This window comes from Dermacentor albipictus, chromosome 8 (assembly GCF_038994185.2).
Source record: "Dermacentor albipictus isolate Rhodes 1998 colony chromosome 8, USDA_Dalb.pri_finalv2, whole genome shotgun sequence".
NCBI lineage: Eukaryota > Metazoa > Arthropoda > Arachnida > Ixodida > Ixodidae > Dermacentor > Dermacentor albipictus.
The window spans coordinates 53,286,235-53,301,539 of record NC_091828.1 but is presented as its reverse complement, the minus strand read 5'-3'; the positions used below and the strand labels follow the sequence as shown (position 1 = coordinate 53,301,539).

General features: G+C 45.9%; 1 protein-coding gene across 1 annotated transcript in view; it reads left to right on the top strand.

Moving 5' to 3' along the window:
- LOC135921635 (fatty acid synthase-like) overlaps window positions 1-15,305 on the top strand; it is a 144,874-nt gene that overhangs the window by 2,895 nt on the left and 126,674 nt on the right. Inside the window, exons 2-5 of the mRNA XM_065455913.1 lie at window positions 1,203-1,538; window positions 3,351-3,551; window positions 5,603-5,725; window positions 9,129-9,362. Coding sequence (XP_065311985.1) covers window positions 1,203-1,538; window positions 3,351-3,551; window positions 5,603-5,725; window positions 9,129-9,362 — 894 coding nt within the window. The remainder of the gene's footprint in view (window positions 1-1,202; window positions 1,539-3,350; window positions 3,552-5,602; window positions 5,726-9,128; window positions 9,363-15,305) is intronic.

Sequence of the window (15,305 nt, the reverse complement as noted above, 5' to 3'; positions counted from 1 at the left end):
TAGCAGAGTGCGACTACACCCGAGTATATCGCTTGTAGCCTAAACACGGATGAATCACGATGAGCGCTGGAGATGTTAAATAAACGTAACTTTAGCAATGCGGTGTGTCGTTACACTGCTCGAATGCTAATAGGATAACCATCGCCAGTCATCGGGAGATGAGTTCTGCCGCAATTTTTTTACTATGCGCTCTCCCGGCACGCGCAGGCTAATGGTGCGCTAGACGAGAGCGACGCCATATTTAATAGTTTTTATAATCTTCAGGCGCCGGGGGGCGAATGAGGGTGGAGCTGTACCATGTATTGTTAGCTACTCCGCTTGAGGATTTTCAAAAGCCAAAAAATAAAAGCCACCCACGGTCTCTACCTTGGTTTATATGGACCAAACCTAACTTGCTGCGTTGAATGACACCATATTCTAGTGTCTCGGTCTATTCGGTTCGGAGGCATCAATCCTGTTAAACCAAGAGCTCATGCGAGGCACCTCCGCTCTTCGCTGACTTCTTTCGTGCCCACTTTGGAACGTTTAACCTGTCTTTGTCACAATCAAACTGAAACGACCGGATCACCTTGGGATGCCTAACCTCGAAATTTTTTCTCTTTACCAGGGCACACAGACGGCGATTTATTTTATCTACACATGCATGTAGCCTGAAAGAGTTTTGTATTTCTAGGACATTCTGGTGCTCGAAGTAGTCATGAAATTGTGCAGCCGCCACAAAACTTAACCCAGTGAATCATCATCATCATCATCATCATCATCATCATCATCATCATCATCATCATCATCATCAGCCTGGTTACGCCCACTGTAGGTCAAAGGCCTCTCCCATACTTCTCCAACTACCCCGGTCATGTACTAATTGTGGCCATGTTGTTCCTGCAAACTTCTTAATTTCATCCGCCCACTTAACTTTCTGCCGCCCTCTGCTACGCTTCCCTTCCCTTGGAATCCATTCAATCCCAGTGAATCAAGGAATACCTATGGCGAATCAATTCTATTAAACACAGGCTGTAAAGTGCAGATATTGAAGGACTTGGAGAGAAACCACATTAAGCCGGCAGTCTACCGTAACCAAAAAATTTCCTGCGGAATGCTTAAGAAAAAAAAAACGCGGGACGGGCGGGTTCATGTTAAGTGTGACAGAGGCTGTTGCTTCGCCAGACAATGGGCCTGTAACCAGTCATAGCGCTTTGTCGCAGGTCACTGGGATGTACCAGAGCGACATGGCAAGATCCGCGACCTGTCCCGCTTCGACGCACAGTTCTTTAGCACGCACCCGAAGCAGGCTCAGTTACTGGATCCTCAGATTCGACTCCTGTTGGAGACGTCGTACGAGGCCATCGTGGATGCGGGCTACGATCCGGACAGCCTCCGTGGAAGCAACATCGGCGTATTCGTGGGTGTTACCGCCTGCGAAACTGGTGACGTCTTGAGAGCAAACGCACACAACGCAGACGAGACGGACGCCTACGGACTGCTCGCGTGCTGCCACTCCATGTTCGCGAACCGGATATCGTACGGGCTGGACTTCCACGGTAAGAGACGTGTCTTTTACTCATTCTTGTTTGGCGCTTTCTTAAAGAAACACTAAAGAAAACGAACCTAATCAATATAGAGTGACCGTGATGCAATAGCCACGAAACGCAATACTCAACGGAATGAGACGGGTAACACCCTTGTCTGTCCCCTTCTGCTGCGTATTCTTTCTGAAGCACTTGGCACCACGATGAATCCGCACCAAATAGCCCAATTATTATATTGATGAATATATCAATATTGCGAAGGGATGAATGATTTATTTAAAAAGAATGAATTATTTATTTTATTTCAGGAAGAATGGCTCGTGGCCTAACGATGAAGTACAGTGCTAAAAGCCAATCTTAACACCGTACAGCGCTCTTTGAAACATCGGGTACAATAATGTGACGTCATATACGTCGATACGCCATGTGGCCGTAGCTGCATATTGTTTAAATTGCTTACGCGTGACTTAATACCTATGGCCGTGGAAGCGTACCGTGCTACGACTGTGACGCTTTCGTATACAATGAGTAGCACGTACGCGACAAACTGGGAAACTGCGACATTCTTATATTCTCGTGAGGGACATCACTAATTACTATTCACACTAAATTTTTTGTATATGTATTCGCATATTCTCATTATTGTATATTATAATCTTTGAGTGTACTCTCACCCCTTACACAATGTCTTTAGGGGCCTCTAAGGTATATTTAAATAAATAAATAAATAAATAAATAAATAAATAAATAAATAAATAAATAAATAAATAAATAAATAAATAAATAAATAAATATTTACAACTCGCAGCGCATGGGAATAACCGAAAGGCACGCAATAGTATGTACTATCAGCAACCGAAGCTAACGTGAAAAAAAAAAAGAACGTCGCTTGATATGCAACGTGTTGTGCCTACAAACGCATAGAAATCGGAGAACCGAATATGAGCTACGAGATTTTGTCTGCTTTGTTCACGCGTCGGTGCCGATGATTCCTAACGCTTCCGCACTCCACGGCTCCCCACAATTAGTTGCTGTTTTCTGGATTTGTTGAACGACAGACATGTCCCAACCACCATCATCACCGAAACAAGTTCCGAAACGTATCTTGGTGCAATTTTGACAGACCTTGACCTCGGCGTGCGACCGAAATCGCATCATGTGAAACAGCCTAAACACGTACAAACGAGTTTGGGATTCCGGGCACAAAAAGCTACTTCTGCACGGTATGTTTGAGACTCCCTATAGCTGGAACGTTGTTCTTAACCGCCGTTACAATCATTACCAACATTACGAATTCCATCCGAATAAATCAGTCAGAACTAGTTGCGGTGGCCTAAAATGTTTAGGATGTCCATCTCATCAAATGGCGCAGTGGAGGTGCGGCAGCGACAAGTAGAGTTCAACCCTGTAAGGCACGACGTATTGACGTCACTGAAGCTGCAGAGTTTCATGCCGGAAAATGCGGATTTGGTGGCGGGAAGCTTAGCGCAAAACCCGTAGTTGCGTTTTGCATATGCTGGAGCGAAGCTCCGTTTGTGGCTAGTTCAACTAACCAAAGAATGATTTATTACTATACTAATGATACTATAAATAAAAACGCCATTTTTTGTTCATTTGCATTCGCCATGACCACAAATAACGGTGAACGAGTTTTTGCAATTTTTCTTGACGTGAAGCTTCGTTTGGGCATCGCTGGGTTGAAGAACAGTTGTGGCAGTTCGTCCTTCACAGATCAAAGTATACAACTCGGCTGCCCCCTTTGAGCCACTTGGCTATGCTAACGTGTGTTTATGTTGCGACGCGTGCAATCTCGACTTCACGCAGGCCCGAGCGTCGCCGTAGACACGGCCTGTTCGTCCACGATGACTGCGCTGCACGAGGCCCTGCTGGCGCTGAGGTCGGGGCGCTGCCAAGCGGCCATCGTGGGCGGAAGCAACGTCACGCTGGGGCCCTTACTGACTCGAAGCTACCAGCGGCTCGGTTTGCTCTCGCTGGACGGAAAGTGCAAGGTCTTCGACTCCGATGGTGGGTGCCTTAGGATGACGCGAGTTTTCGTAGAAACAACGGGGAACTCGGGCACTGCGCTAAAGGGAAGACGATTCGTAAACAGAACTATTGTCGACCGCCAGGCTGTAGCACAAAATTGCAAGCTTAAACAGCAATGCTCAGTTTGAGCTGCAAAAAGCAACCAGCTTCCTTAGCAATGACTACACTGCTGCTATTTGCCCTGTGAATGATGTGCGACTTGTGCCAAACATTTTGCAGCACATCTGATATCGTTGGGGCTCCTGCTCAGTTTTCTTTAACAGGCAGAGTGACCGGCAGTGGTGGCGCTGGTCCCGAGGATTATCCTCAGGCCAGCACTTGTTCTTTTTTTAACTCGGAATTTTTCTTTCTGGGAAACTCGTACTGGGTTTCCTTCGCGACTTCGTGCTGCAGTTCGGCAGAAGAAGTCTGGTAGAAGACAATTATTCCCCTTCAGAAGACTGCTAAGCCACCGTGACAAACATGGTTAGTGCGTGGAATGGCCTGATTTTCTTATTTGCATATTCAAGGGTACCCTGTGACTATATTTATCACGCTGCATCTTTCTCTGTTTGTGTGCACTCATACTTTGCTAAACATAGCGATGCAGTTAGTATGCGCGCCCATGGGTTAGCATTGCAAATTCATGCAATGAGACTGCAAGATAACTTGTCGCGGATGATCAATGTCTAGAAAAACAAAGCTTGTTTGAAGCCGGACGGGCCATGTTTAGGCAAATTCATGTACTGCCCCGTGAATCCCATGCGGTTTGGATCACCATGCTCAGAGCTCCTGTAAGCACTACCACCACAGTTTTCTCCGGTAGCCGAAATGCGCCCCGTCCCGTGAACTCATATTCTAGGTCGGTAGTGCTATCCGTTGGTCGAACTGGAGAGATTGAAAAAAGCATGGGATGTCCGGCTGCGCTAGTTGACGTGATTGTGGAGGTGCGAGCAATTTACTTAATGCGTACCTGCGAAGTCTCCCGAATTTTTCGTAAGGTTTACAAATTTAGGCTCGTTGTACGATTTCACGAGTGTTTATGTCATGTGTTACAAAAAATGAATTCTGTTTGGGAAAAACGTTTAAAAAATGTTGATGGATGGGGATGACGCAAGATTGCAAAAATGCATGCGAAAAAGCAACATGTGGCACTTACACTGCCTTCTTGGGGCGGTGCAAGACTTCGTATGGTGGTGGGGTACTTGCTTTGGGCAAGTTTACTAAATGTGTAGCTCCTGAAGCACGCGAAGTCGGCGACAGCAAAGTCACTGAATATGTCAGTGCGATCTAAAGAAAAAGTGTTGGCTGTCAGTCTCTGCAGTCCCAAGTTTGGTGCTGTCTGTGTCCTGCGTCTGAGCTTAGTACCAAAGAAAGCGCACATATTATAATGCCAGACAATGCGTGTGCACAGGGCAAGGTTCTTAAGAATGCGTGCCATACTGCCTCCTCCCTCCGCTATCGTTCAGCGGCTTTTGATGAATTTGAAATCTCACATGTTGGCAGGCGTTACCCTCAAATTTCCGCCTTGTCATTGCTCATAGTACTAATTAAATGGGCAGAAGAAATTTATAGAGAAGCCCGAGCCAGCACCGAAACCCCGGTGCCTTCCACACCGCCGGTGCCACAATCTGGCCGGCTACGCTTGCGCGAAAAACAACACGAAATTCCCGCCGGGATCGTCCCCGGGCCCGCTGCGTGGGAGTCAGCTTCTGAACCTCTGAGTCACGCCAGCGCTTGCTAGCATGCAGTGTGGGAAAATCCCCTATAAACGCGTCCTAGCGCGCGAGGACGCGTTGAATGCAAAATGTGCACAAAATGAGCAACTCGTTGCTCTGCCACAAAGAAATAAGGTGGGATTCACGAAGCTTTCGCTCGTAAGTGTTCTTTGCCATAGGCCGGCCGTCTCTGATAATAATGTGTCTAACATCAAGATTAGCTGGAATTTGGTATAGTTAACGATTCTAGCGTAAGATTTTTTTTGAATATAGGCTCTGTTGCGTAGTATGGATATACAAAACTCAAATATTTACCGCGTGTGCTGGTCGCAGGCAATGGCTTCGTCCGCAGCGAGACTGTCGGCGCATTCTTCCTCCAGAGGTCGTCCGACGCCCGCCGGGTGTACGCCAAGGTCGTCAATGTCCAAAGCAACGCGGACGGATACAAAGTTGAAGGTGAGCTTGTTCAGTTTACTCCCCAAGGAAGCGCCATCCCATTGCTAACGCGCGTTTCACGAGACGCTTCTCTTGCCAATACCATCTGCATTAAAGGACGTCCCTGTTGTCCAGCAGCAATAAGCTTACCGTGGCTGTGCATGGTACGTACGAACAACCAAGCTCGTCAGCTGTGTGGATGAAGACAGCTCACTACGCCAAGGAGTAGGTAGTTCGAAGAGCCTGTTAGGTTAAGAATGTTTAAATGCGTAAACATTGTTATGCTTACCCAACGAGAAAAAACGTCCGCGCTCCATCCGTCCGCCCTCCTTCCGTCCGTCCGTCCCGTAAGACGATCGCTTTCAAGATAGAGCACGCAGCAGCGAGCGACATTACCTTCGTGCTGCTTGTCGCTTCCACGCGAATGAAGCGGCGAGAACACAGTGCTCACGAAGCTCTCAGCAGACGCCGCACCCTGCCCGTTTCGCAGATCGCTTTCAAGATATGGGCCCACGCGTCTCTCTTCAAAGAGAAGCGGTGAGAAGACAGCGCGCGAAGTTATCAGCAGTCGGCACTCCTTGTCTGCATCGGAGATCACCTTCAAAGTATGGTCCGCGCAGCTCAGCCAAAATTACTTGTATTCGAGGCCTTCATAAGCTCCGCTTGGACCCGCTAGCATACTTACACGAACCAATATAAGCTGCAAAAATGTGCAGCGAAAACGTGTTTTCAATGAAAAATGAGCCGAGTCCTTGACCTGTGCTAGTCATTATGAGCCAAATTCACTTTTCCAATTTCGGCGCTTCTACGTCTCCTCGCGGGAACGCCGTTATTAATTCTGCTTAAGAGTTCCCAGCTTCAGCACGTTGTCCAGTTTCCTTTGTTTTTGCTGGCGAAATGGCCTCTTGCTATGGCTTATGATGGCTATGAAGAAGTTGACCACAGGTCGACACCCAGACAGGCTTCTGCGAAGGTACACTCGTCCAAACAACACTCCGGGGCGCGCGAGTGCAGTCAGCGCAGTGAACCTGCGCAGTCTCAGTGGCAGCTTGGAGTGTGCCTTAATGTCGTCTGCTACATCGTTTGTGGCGCACAGCCGAAGTTGGTGACGCAGTGTACTGGGTCGAATGCGGCGAAAGTGCCGTCTTTCTGCATGCATGCACACAAACACAATGCTGGCTTACCTCGAAAGCAATATGCTGGTCAAAGCCAACTCCGCTTCACCTCTTCCTAACGTGCTTTTGGCTGGCCCACTTTAATGTTGCAGACCACAAGCAGCCACGGATATAGCATGTCACTGAGTGTGCACACGTCGGCTTCGGTGTGCGGCTGCCGTGGTACTCTGCGGTGCGCGGCCGCGCGCTCACGTGTTCCGCCACATTTTGTTGGTGAGTGCACGTCTGCGAAGAACTCTAAAATCTGCACTTCTGCCGAAGTGTGACCACACACAGGAAACATCGAAATATAAGCTTATGTCACATGTGCCAGTGAAAAGCTTCGAAGCAAAGTTCAAAGAACTGAATAGTTTGGGAAAGCGGTCGGGCTTTATTTTATTGCCGCGTGAAATTTGTGGGATGAAGCGCCGATGGCTTAGTAAAACGTCCATTCGAAGCTTGGCGGCGCGCTACAGAGTGCGCTTTGAGAACAAAAGGTTATTAGGGCAGAGACATGTTTTGCGTTGTGCTGGCAGTTAGCCGTAGTTCTCGAGCAGTGAAATGACAAAGGCGTAGTTAGGCGAATCTATCTCATAGATCTATGAGGTAGATCTATTGCACCAGTCGCAGTTACATAATTCGTTGCTGCGATTGAGCCCAGAAAAAGAAATAATTAGTTGCTTCAGTGTAATGTTCACTCGTTTCTGAACTTTCATTCTGGTGGATTTGGCTCCCATTTTGAGAAATACTACTCACACTCTGAGAGTGAAAAATCTATCAATAATTTTACTAACAAGGTAGGGAAAGTCCTGCGTAACTACTAAACACCAACTACAACAAGAATGAAAGCTACTTAGGTGCTTAGAAGAAAAAAATATGATCGTAATAATCTCGAGGATAGTTCGAAGAGGCTGCTAGTCTAATTATATTTCTTTACTGTCTTGGCAGTGAGCACTGTATGATTTGTTGGCCATCGGAAGAATGAAAGCGCGGCATTAGATACCTAGGGTCACTGCCAGTCGCTCTTCACACATAAAAGGCTTCTCCCGACAGGGTGAGCAGTAAATTAACAAAGATGGCGACCGAGCAAGGCCGAGGCGCGATGCAGGAAAGGAGGTGAGGGAGAGGAAATGACACGCACTGATTTGCTGACCGCGTGTACTCGTGTTCTTGCTTAACGTAGGAATTTGAACACCTTAGTTCTTTCAATCGAGTCTCGCTGCTAATTACCTAGTTGAGTAGTTTGCTTAGTGACGAGAGATTCCGCCGTTGCACACTTGCCGATTCCTACTGAAACACGTGAGTTGACAAAAAAAGTAGTTCCACCCAAAATGCTAACGAATGACACGGAACTCCTTATACGACATTGCTTCGCGTACGGTAGAGGTTGCAGAAAACTCTGTAGTGACCTCTTGTCACGTATACTCAACTTAGTTTCGCCTGGGCTTCAGCTGGCGTCAACGCTTGATTTTCACTCCAGAAGGTGAGTAATTGTTTAGTAAAACTGAAATATGTATGCCGTGCTTGCCGCTCTAGTCAGCGATTGCATGGAACATGTTTAGACAGGCATTAGAGCGTAGTCTATGCGGAGAATAGCCTTAGCGCTGGAAAGCAGCCTCATGTCAAGCCTCGACTCTGAAAACACTGTTGAGGGAGTGATGTTATCACACATTAAGTCACGATAAATATCACGTGCATTTTCGTTGTTTTAATGCGCTGTGCTTGGCATTTCATTTCCAGCAAAGACCGCTATCAGATATTCAGACACGCAAGACATTTTATCGAGCATGCAGAATTAACGTAAGTAAATGCACACAATACTGATGACAATTAACGAAGGTGTCAAAATTACACCGAACAGAGTGTGCAGTTTTCAAGCAATTTTTAAGAAAACCTCCATTGCGACGTCTGCAGCGACTTGATCGTCGATGCATATGACGTTGTAACAGCGGCTGGGGCGATTCTCAAAGCCATCGACTTTTCAGAGCGGACTTAGCCTTCTGGAAACTCACCAGCAAAAGCAGATGCCTAACATTTTCTTGACTTACCTGTAGGAAAGACATTCCTCGTTGCCCAACTCCAAACTGTTTATGGATACGTTTAAACCTTTCAACCATTGATGGAAATAGTGAAGATTCGCGATGGCTAAAACTTAAAATGTATAATTTTGAATAAACAGGCATTCGTATGGGCGGCATCGCACAAAATAACCTCTTGCAGTAGGCGAGAGGGCGCCGTGATCATTTTCGCACGTCTTTGTGCCTTCGCAGGAGTCACTTTTCCTTCGAGAAAGGCGCAGGAAGACCTGCTGCTTGACTGCTATGAAAAGAGCAATGTCGATCCACTCAAAGTCGCGTACATAGAGGCTCACGGCACTGGGACCAAGGCGGGTGATGTCGAGGAGTTGGCTGCCATCAGCGCAGTGTTCTGCAAGCCGGGACGCCAGATGCCGTTGATGGTCGGCTCCATCAAAAGCAACATGGGACACGCCGAAGGCGCCTCTGGTAAGCCGACTCGGACCACCGGGAAGCGAGACGTCCATCGAATCCCGCCGATCTAGTGCCACTTAGTCCACTGGCATCGAAATCCTCCTGTGGACATCGCGCCCGCTGTCAGATGGTGACCGATGGAGATAAACACGTTTGATGAGCAATGTCGCAACAGCTCTGACTGTATTTATGCTCACAGAGTGTTTGCCTTTACAGGCAAAAACTTCGGTGAGTGGGAAACTGTTGGTAATAGGAAACAAGGTGTGAAGCCAAAGGACGACAACAGGAATGGCCCAGTGCCATTTCGCTTCTTACGTTCTATTATGACGCGGTTTTTATAGTCATGAAGCTAAACATTGTACTTATGCATCGTTGCCATATTCCATAAGTCATTCCGTCGGCATCCCGGTCCCATCAATCTGTCTATTCGTTCATACACGCCTACATTCTTCCATACCATTCTTCCTGCATTCTTCCATGAGTGAATGAGTGCTGTATATGTGCGCATATGTGTATATATGTATAAATATGTATTTGTGTATACATATTTTTCTGCTTGTTTATTAGCGGCAACCTCATAAACTGCCGTTCTTTTTTATTTTTTTTTAATTTTTATGTCACAGTGAAAGTGAAAGTGAAAGTTTATTTTCTTTTCAACAAAAAGAGGGCGCCAAGACAAAAGGCAAGAGCCTGACAAGGTCCCGGTCACCCGTGTATTTCCATGCCTTGTATAGCCCCTCCTGCATGGGCCATAACTGTTGGCCTGCTGTATTCTGAAATAAATAAATAAATAAATAAATAAATAAATAAATAAATAAATAAATAAATAAATAAATAAATAAATAAATAAATAAATAAATAAATAAATAAATAAATAAATACACATGCCAGTCCACAGGCCTTGTCGTGTGTCCACATTTCGGGAAGTAGTATAACCCTTCTGCTGATACCTCCTTAACTTATGGCCTTCGTTGATGCACCTATACATCTGCCATTACATTCGTATATTCGTAGTTCTCATACAGTCAATCATTTAGCGGCGCGCTCATCTTTTTCGTCGTCAATCTATCCGCCTTTGTATTCATCCACCAATACGCCTCTCTACAGACTCAACCATATGTAACCGTAACGAACCAAGGCACCCAACCACCTATAGGCTTACAAATCAATCCGGCCATCCACCCCTCTTTTCTTGTTTCTCTTACATGGAAGCCCAAACACCTGTCTGCATTTTTTTCTCCATCATTTCATCCGGCGCTTTTATTCATTCCACATCTGCGATTCCACAGACCCAAACACACACGTCCCTCATCAGCATACCCAACCGTCCCTCTGTTTTCTCCTTCCCTGCCCATCCCCTCACTATCTATCCATTCGTCCATGCTTGCATTCATCCATCTGTTTGGCTATGGATGCACCCAACTGTATGAACTCCCCGCCCCTCCTTACATTCGGGAAACACATGTCTGCCCCATCTATCACTCCGCTCTTGCAGCCATCTCCATTTACCTGTCCGCGCAGCTAGGCGAATTTCTCTGGCCGGTTTCTTTTTTTTTTGTTTTGTTGGAAACTACCCAATTTTGCCATGTCGACAGACTCGGCATCTCTGGTTGGCTCAAAATGCTAACATGGTGGAAGCATATGTCGCTGGACAAGCTTACCTCACTTCCGGTCGGGAAGAGATTAGAAAACGCGCGACCAAATTTATGACTTCCGATTTCTTAATACTGAATCGCTCGGTTAAAACTCATGTTTGGCTTACCATTGCTTGAATCACGTCGTCTCATATCGCGGTTACGCCTACTTCATGCTTTCCGTTATTATGCACAATCAAGGTAGATTGTTATACCTACCTACCCCTAAGGACGTGCGCTCGCGGTAGTCAGCCCTATCGTTTAGAATGCATTTTCTGCCGCATTTCAACAGCGAACTAATTACTTCTTCCTTCACTCAATAGCCCCATGAAACTGCTTCCCTAACAATATAGTCACATATACAGACAGTACCGAAACATTTTCAAAAATGCTGTCACATTATTTTGCGTGAAAAAGGCCGATAAATCACACTATGACATACTTTCAAATGTGCACTGTGCATGTGCCATTGTTATTGATACTGTTAATTAAATAGAGACTTTGTATATTTATATTGCGCTGGCACTGAAAACTCAGTGTTTCGAACGCGAATTGAATAGTCACCTCTATTCTGTGCACATTCGATATGAGAATGTATGATTTGATAATTCTGGATATTCGAATTCGCCGAAAATTTCACTTGGCTTGGTACAATCCCTACAGCATGTACTACGTGCTTATTTCGCGGCAGTAACAGATGCAAATCATTGCAAAACAGCCTGCAGAACCCTTACCTCTGTCGCTCACTGACGAGCTCCATGCTAATTATACACTGAGCGACCGGAAACTGTGAACCTAATTACCAGCGTTTTAGATGCGAATCATTCACCTTATCTTCTTTGGTGTTGTTTCCTACTTCCACAGTATGAGAAAATATTCGGTATTCAACTCTGTGTACAAATCTAGATAGGGTTTTTTTCTGAGATATTTGTATGTATTTTATTTATTTATTTATTTATTTATTTATTTATTTATTTATTTATTTGTTTATTTATTTATTTATTTATTTGTACATCCGGTGGCCCGAATATGAGCCACAGCAGGAGTGGTAACATGAAAAGGTAAAAACAAAACGAAGTAGTAAAAGACACTGAAAGGCAATGAAAACGGGTGCAGAGCGCGAACATTCAATAGATCTTAGAAATTAATCAAGCCGCAAAGTACCGCCCCCAAGCGGCAGGCCTCTCAAATGATACGACAGAAACAAAGCTCATGAGAAAATCAAGCTACACACCAAGAACGGGCTGAATATCCCAATAGTCAACCAGCTGAAGTTGCTGGGTCTAGTAAACGAGAACAAAGGCAAAAATACGGAAATCATAAAGAAGTTAGACTCAAAGGTAACTTAATAATCACACGAATTACTAACAAGCACCAGGGTATGAAGGAAGAAAGTATCATACGGCTGATACAATCGTTCGTAATCAGTCATACCACATACATAGCAGCCTTCCACAATTGATTTGCAGCTGAAAAGACTAAAATAACAACCTGGTGAAAAAGGCATACAAACTAGAAGTAGGGATTCCCATCTGTACGAGTACGGATCTGTTGCTAAAGTTAGGACTCGACAACACTGGACGAACTAATAGAAGCACAACAAACATCTCAAGCAGAACGACTAACGAAAACCAAAATGGGACGCCATATACTAAGCAAACTAGGAATGAATTACCACATTCTATCAGGGGAAAAGAGGAGGATAACGATAGAAATTCGTGAAAAACTCCTAATACCAAATATACCCAAGAACATGCATCCAGGTTACAACGACGGCAGACGCAGGAGTAGAGCAGAGAAAATGATCCGAAGCTTTGGGTCAGACGACACAGCAACCTTCGTAGGCGCGGCTGAATACCCACACAGAAATAGCTATGTAGCAGTAATCGTAGATCACACCCAAAAACCCCTTACAAGCGTATCAGTTAATACCAACATTCCGAGACAGCTGAGGAGGTAGCCATTGCACTAGCATTGGTCTCCGCGAATGCTCAGTACATCATTAGCGATTCTCAAGCGGCCATTAGAAATTGTGCAAAAGGTAGGATCTCTCCTGAGGCATGGAACATCATCAGAGTCAATGAAGCAAAATTCTCCAACGCAGAGAAGAACGGCAGGCAATTGCTATGATTCCAAGCGCATACGACTCCAGGCATTGCCGCAATCAACCTCAACGAGGTAGCACACCGCGAAGCTCGAGATCTTACTCGCCGAGCTGAGCAAAGAGTCAGTTCCATCGGTCAGGAGAACGTGGAGGAGGAGATCCGGACAGAAAAAGATACATTAACAAGATTTAGCGATATTACTAAATTCTATCAAAATTGGAGGCGAGTGTTACCACCGCCTCACACTGAAGTGAACAGAGCTGAGTCCGTTACTTGGAGGTGATTACAAACAGAAATGTATACGAGTCCCGTGCAACTAAAAATTTTCTACCCCGATATATACGAGAGCAATGTGTGCAAGCTATGCAAGACTGCTAGAGCCACCCTTCAACACATGTTGTGGGGATGTGAAATATATAAAGAAAAAATGACAGTATCCCCGGAAAATGTACGGGCGCGGTGGTCGGCCGTGCTGCTCAGCTAAGAACTCCAAGACCCACTTTGGGCCGCCCAGCGAGCCATGGAGGCCGCACGGGAGCAGCAGCTCCCAGTGGCCATCTAGGCGGCCCGTGGCGCGGACCTACCGATGGCCGGATTCCAAATAAAGTTATCACATCACACACAATTTGCGAACACATGAACTGACGAAGATTTGCACATTGAAACACGCCTACTTAATATTGGATATTGACAGTTATTCTTACGTCACTAAAAATGGCTCCAGCCAAGGGTTAAAGGAAAATGTTAAAACGATTTAACCAATGATATATTAGAATAACCAGCGAGAGCACCAGTGAGTGCGGGATGGCAAGAATAATTGTAAGAGCGCAGGCGCATACATATAGGCGTAACTGTGCGTGCAAAAGTTTAGAGACGACGAGGCCAGCGAAAAATATAAATTTTCAAATTGGTGCTATCATTCAGCCTAAAACTCGGAGGTGCGCTGAGTATGCCAGACACGCAAGCATGTATTATACAACTCAGCTTCCAGATTCGTGTGTGTGTGCCTAGGATGCAAAATAAACGTACATTTTCCTTTTAGGCACTGTCGTTGTTACCGAAGTTTCTTTCTCCATTATAAAGACTTCTCTAAATGTTTGCTAAACGTTCAATCCATAGCATGAAATTTGCACCTACGCCTGCACGAGAACGCATGCGGTTGTTGTTGTTATTCCTCTGCACAAATGGCACACATCTACCGCGGGGGATCGGCGAAGAATTGGGTGTTTCTCGGAATATGAGTAGATGTTTCGGGGGGGAAAGTTTTACTGGAGGAAGACGTATTACTGCGCATCCTGCGTGACCTCCCTCTTCGTCGGCCGGTACTATTTCAGTAAAATAAGGCAGAGACCGTTTAGTTTTTGGGCCCTTTATTTCTCATTAGCATTAACGGCTTTTGGATGGAAAGATTGCCTGATGTATCGAAAGTGAAAATATCTTCCAAAATTTAAATATCAATTGCAAGGAGTGTAGGGAGGACGGAAAGCACTAATGTATTGTCTTTTATGCGTTGCATATTGCAATCACTCAGTTCAGCCCTTGGGCGCGGCCGGGCAGCCACCATTGAGGGTATGAGCCATCGTTCATTGCTGCGCGTCTCATATGTGGGTCTATTCTCTTTTAAGTTTGCTATGATTGTTATTAAGTTGCTTCTATTTTTACGCGTTGCATATTGCAATCACTCAGTTCAGCCCGTGGGCGCGGCCGGGCAGCCACCATTGACCTTTAGCGCAACCACGTGACGTGACGTCACGACAGCCGGAGGAAAAGCGGGGCCCCAACTCGCGCAATATGCAACGCATTCTTGGCTTAACCAAGCTAAGCCTGGCCATTTTTCTCTACTGTCCTTCATTTTCCGCGGTAGATGCTTATACATGAACGTTTGCATATCTTGCCGCACTCTCCTCAGTCTCGTCAAAATCAGGAATATTCTTCCGGGCACTCACAGCGCGCCTAACCTGGTGCGTTTATACTTAGTGTGCTCATATGCATGTCCCGAGCAGCCTTTATGAGTGAACTGTCTTTTCCCTTTACCAGCACACTCTGCGGCGTGCTCAATCGTAGCATGAAGGCTCCTCAAGTGAACGTGATTATTATTGCGATAGCAATCGTATGGACATTCCAGGCGCATTTCTATCGTCCCCGTCGCCGTGAGGCTCTATATGAAGTACAAGGGCGATAAGACCGTCACAAGCGCCGTGTGCCGTATGTGCGAGTGA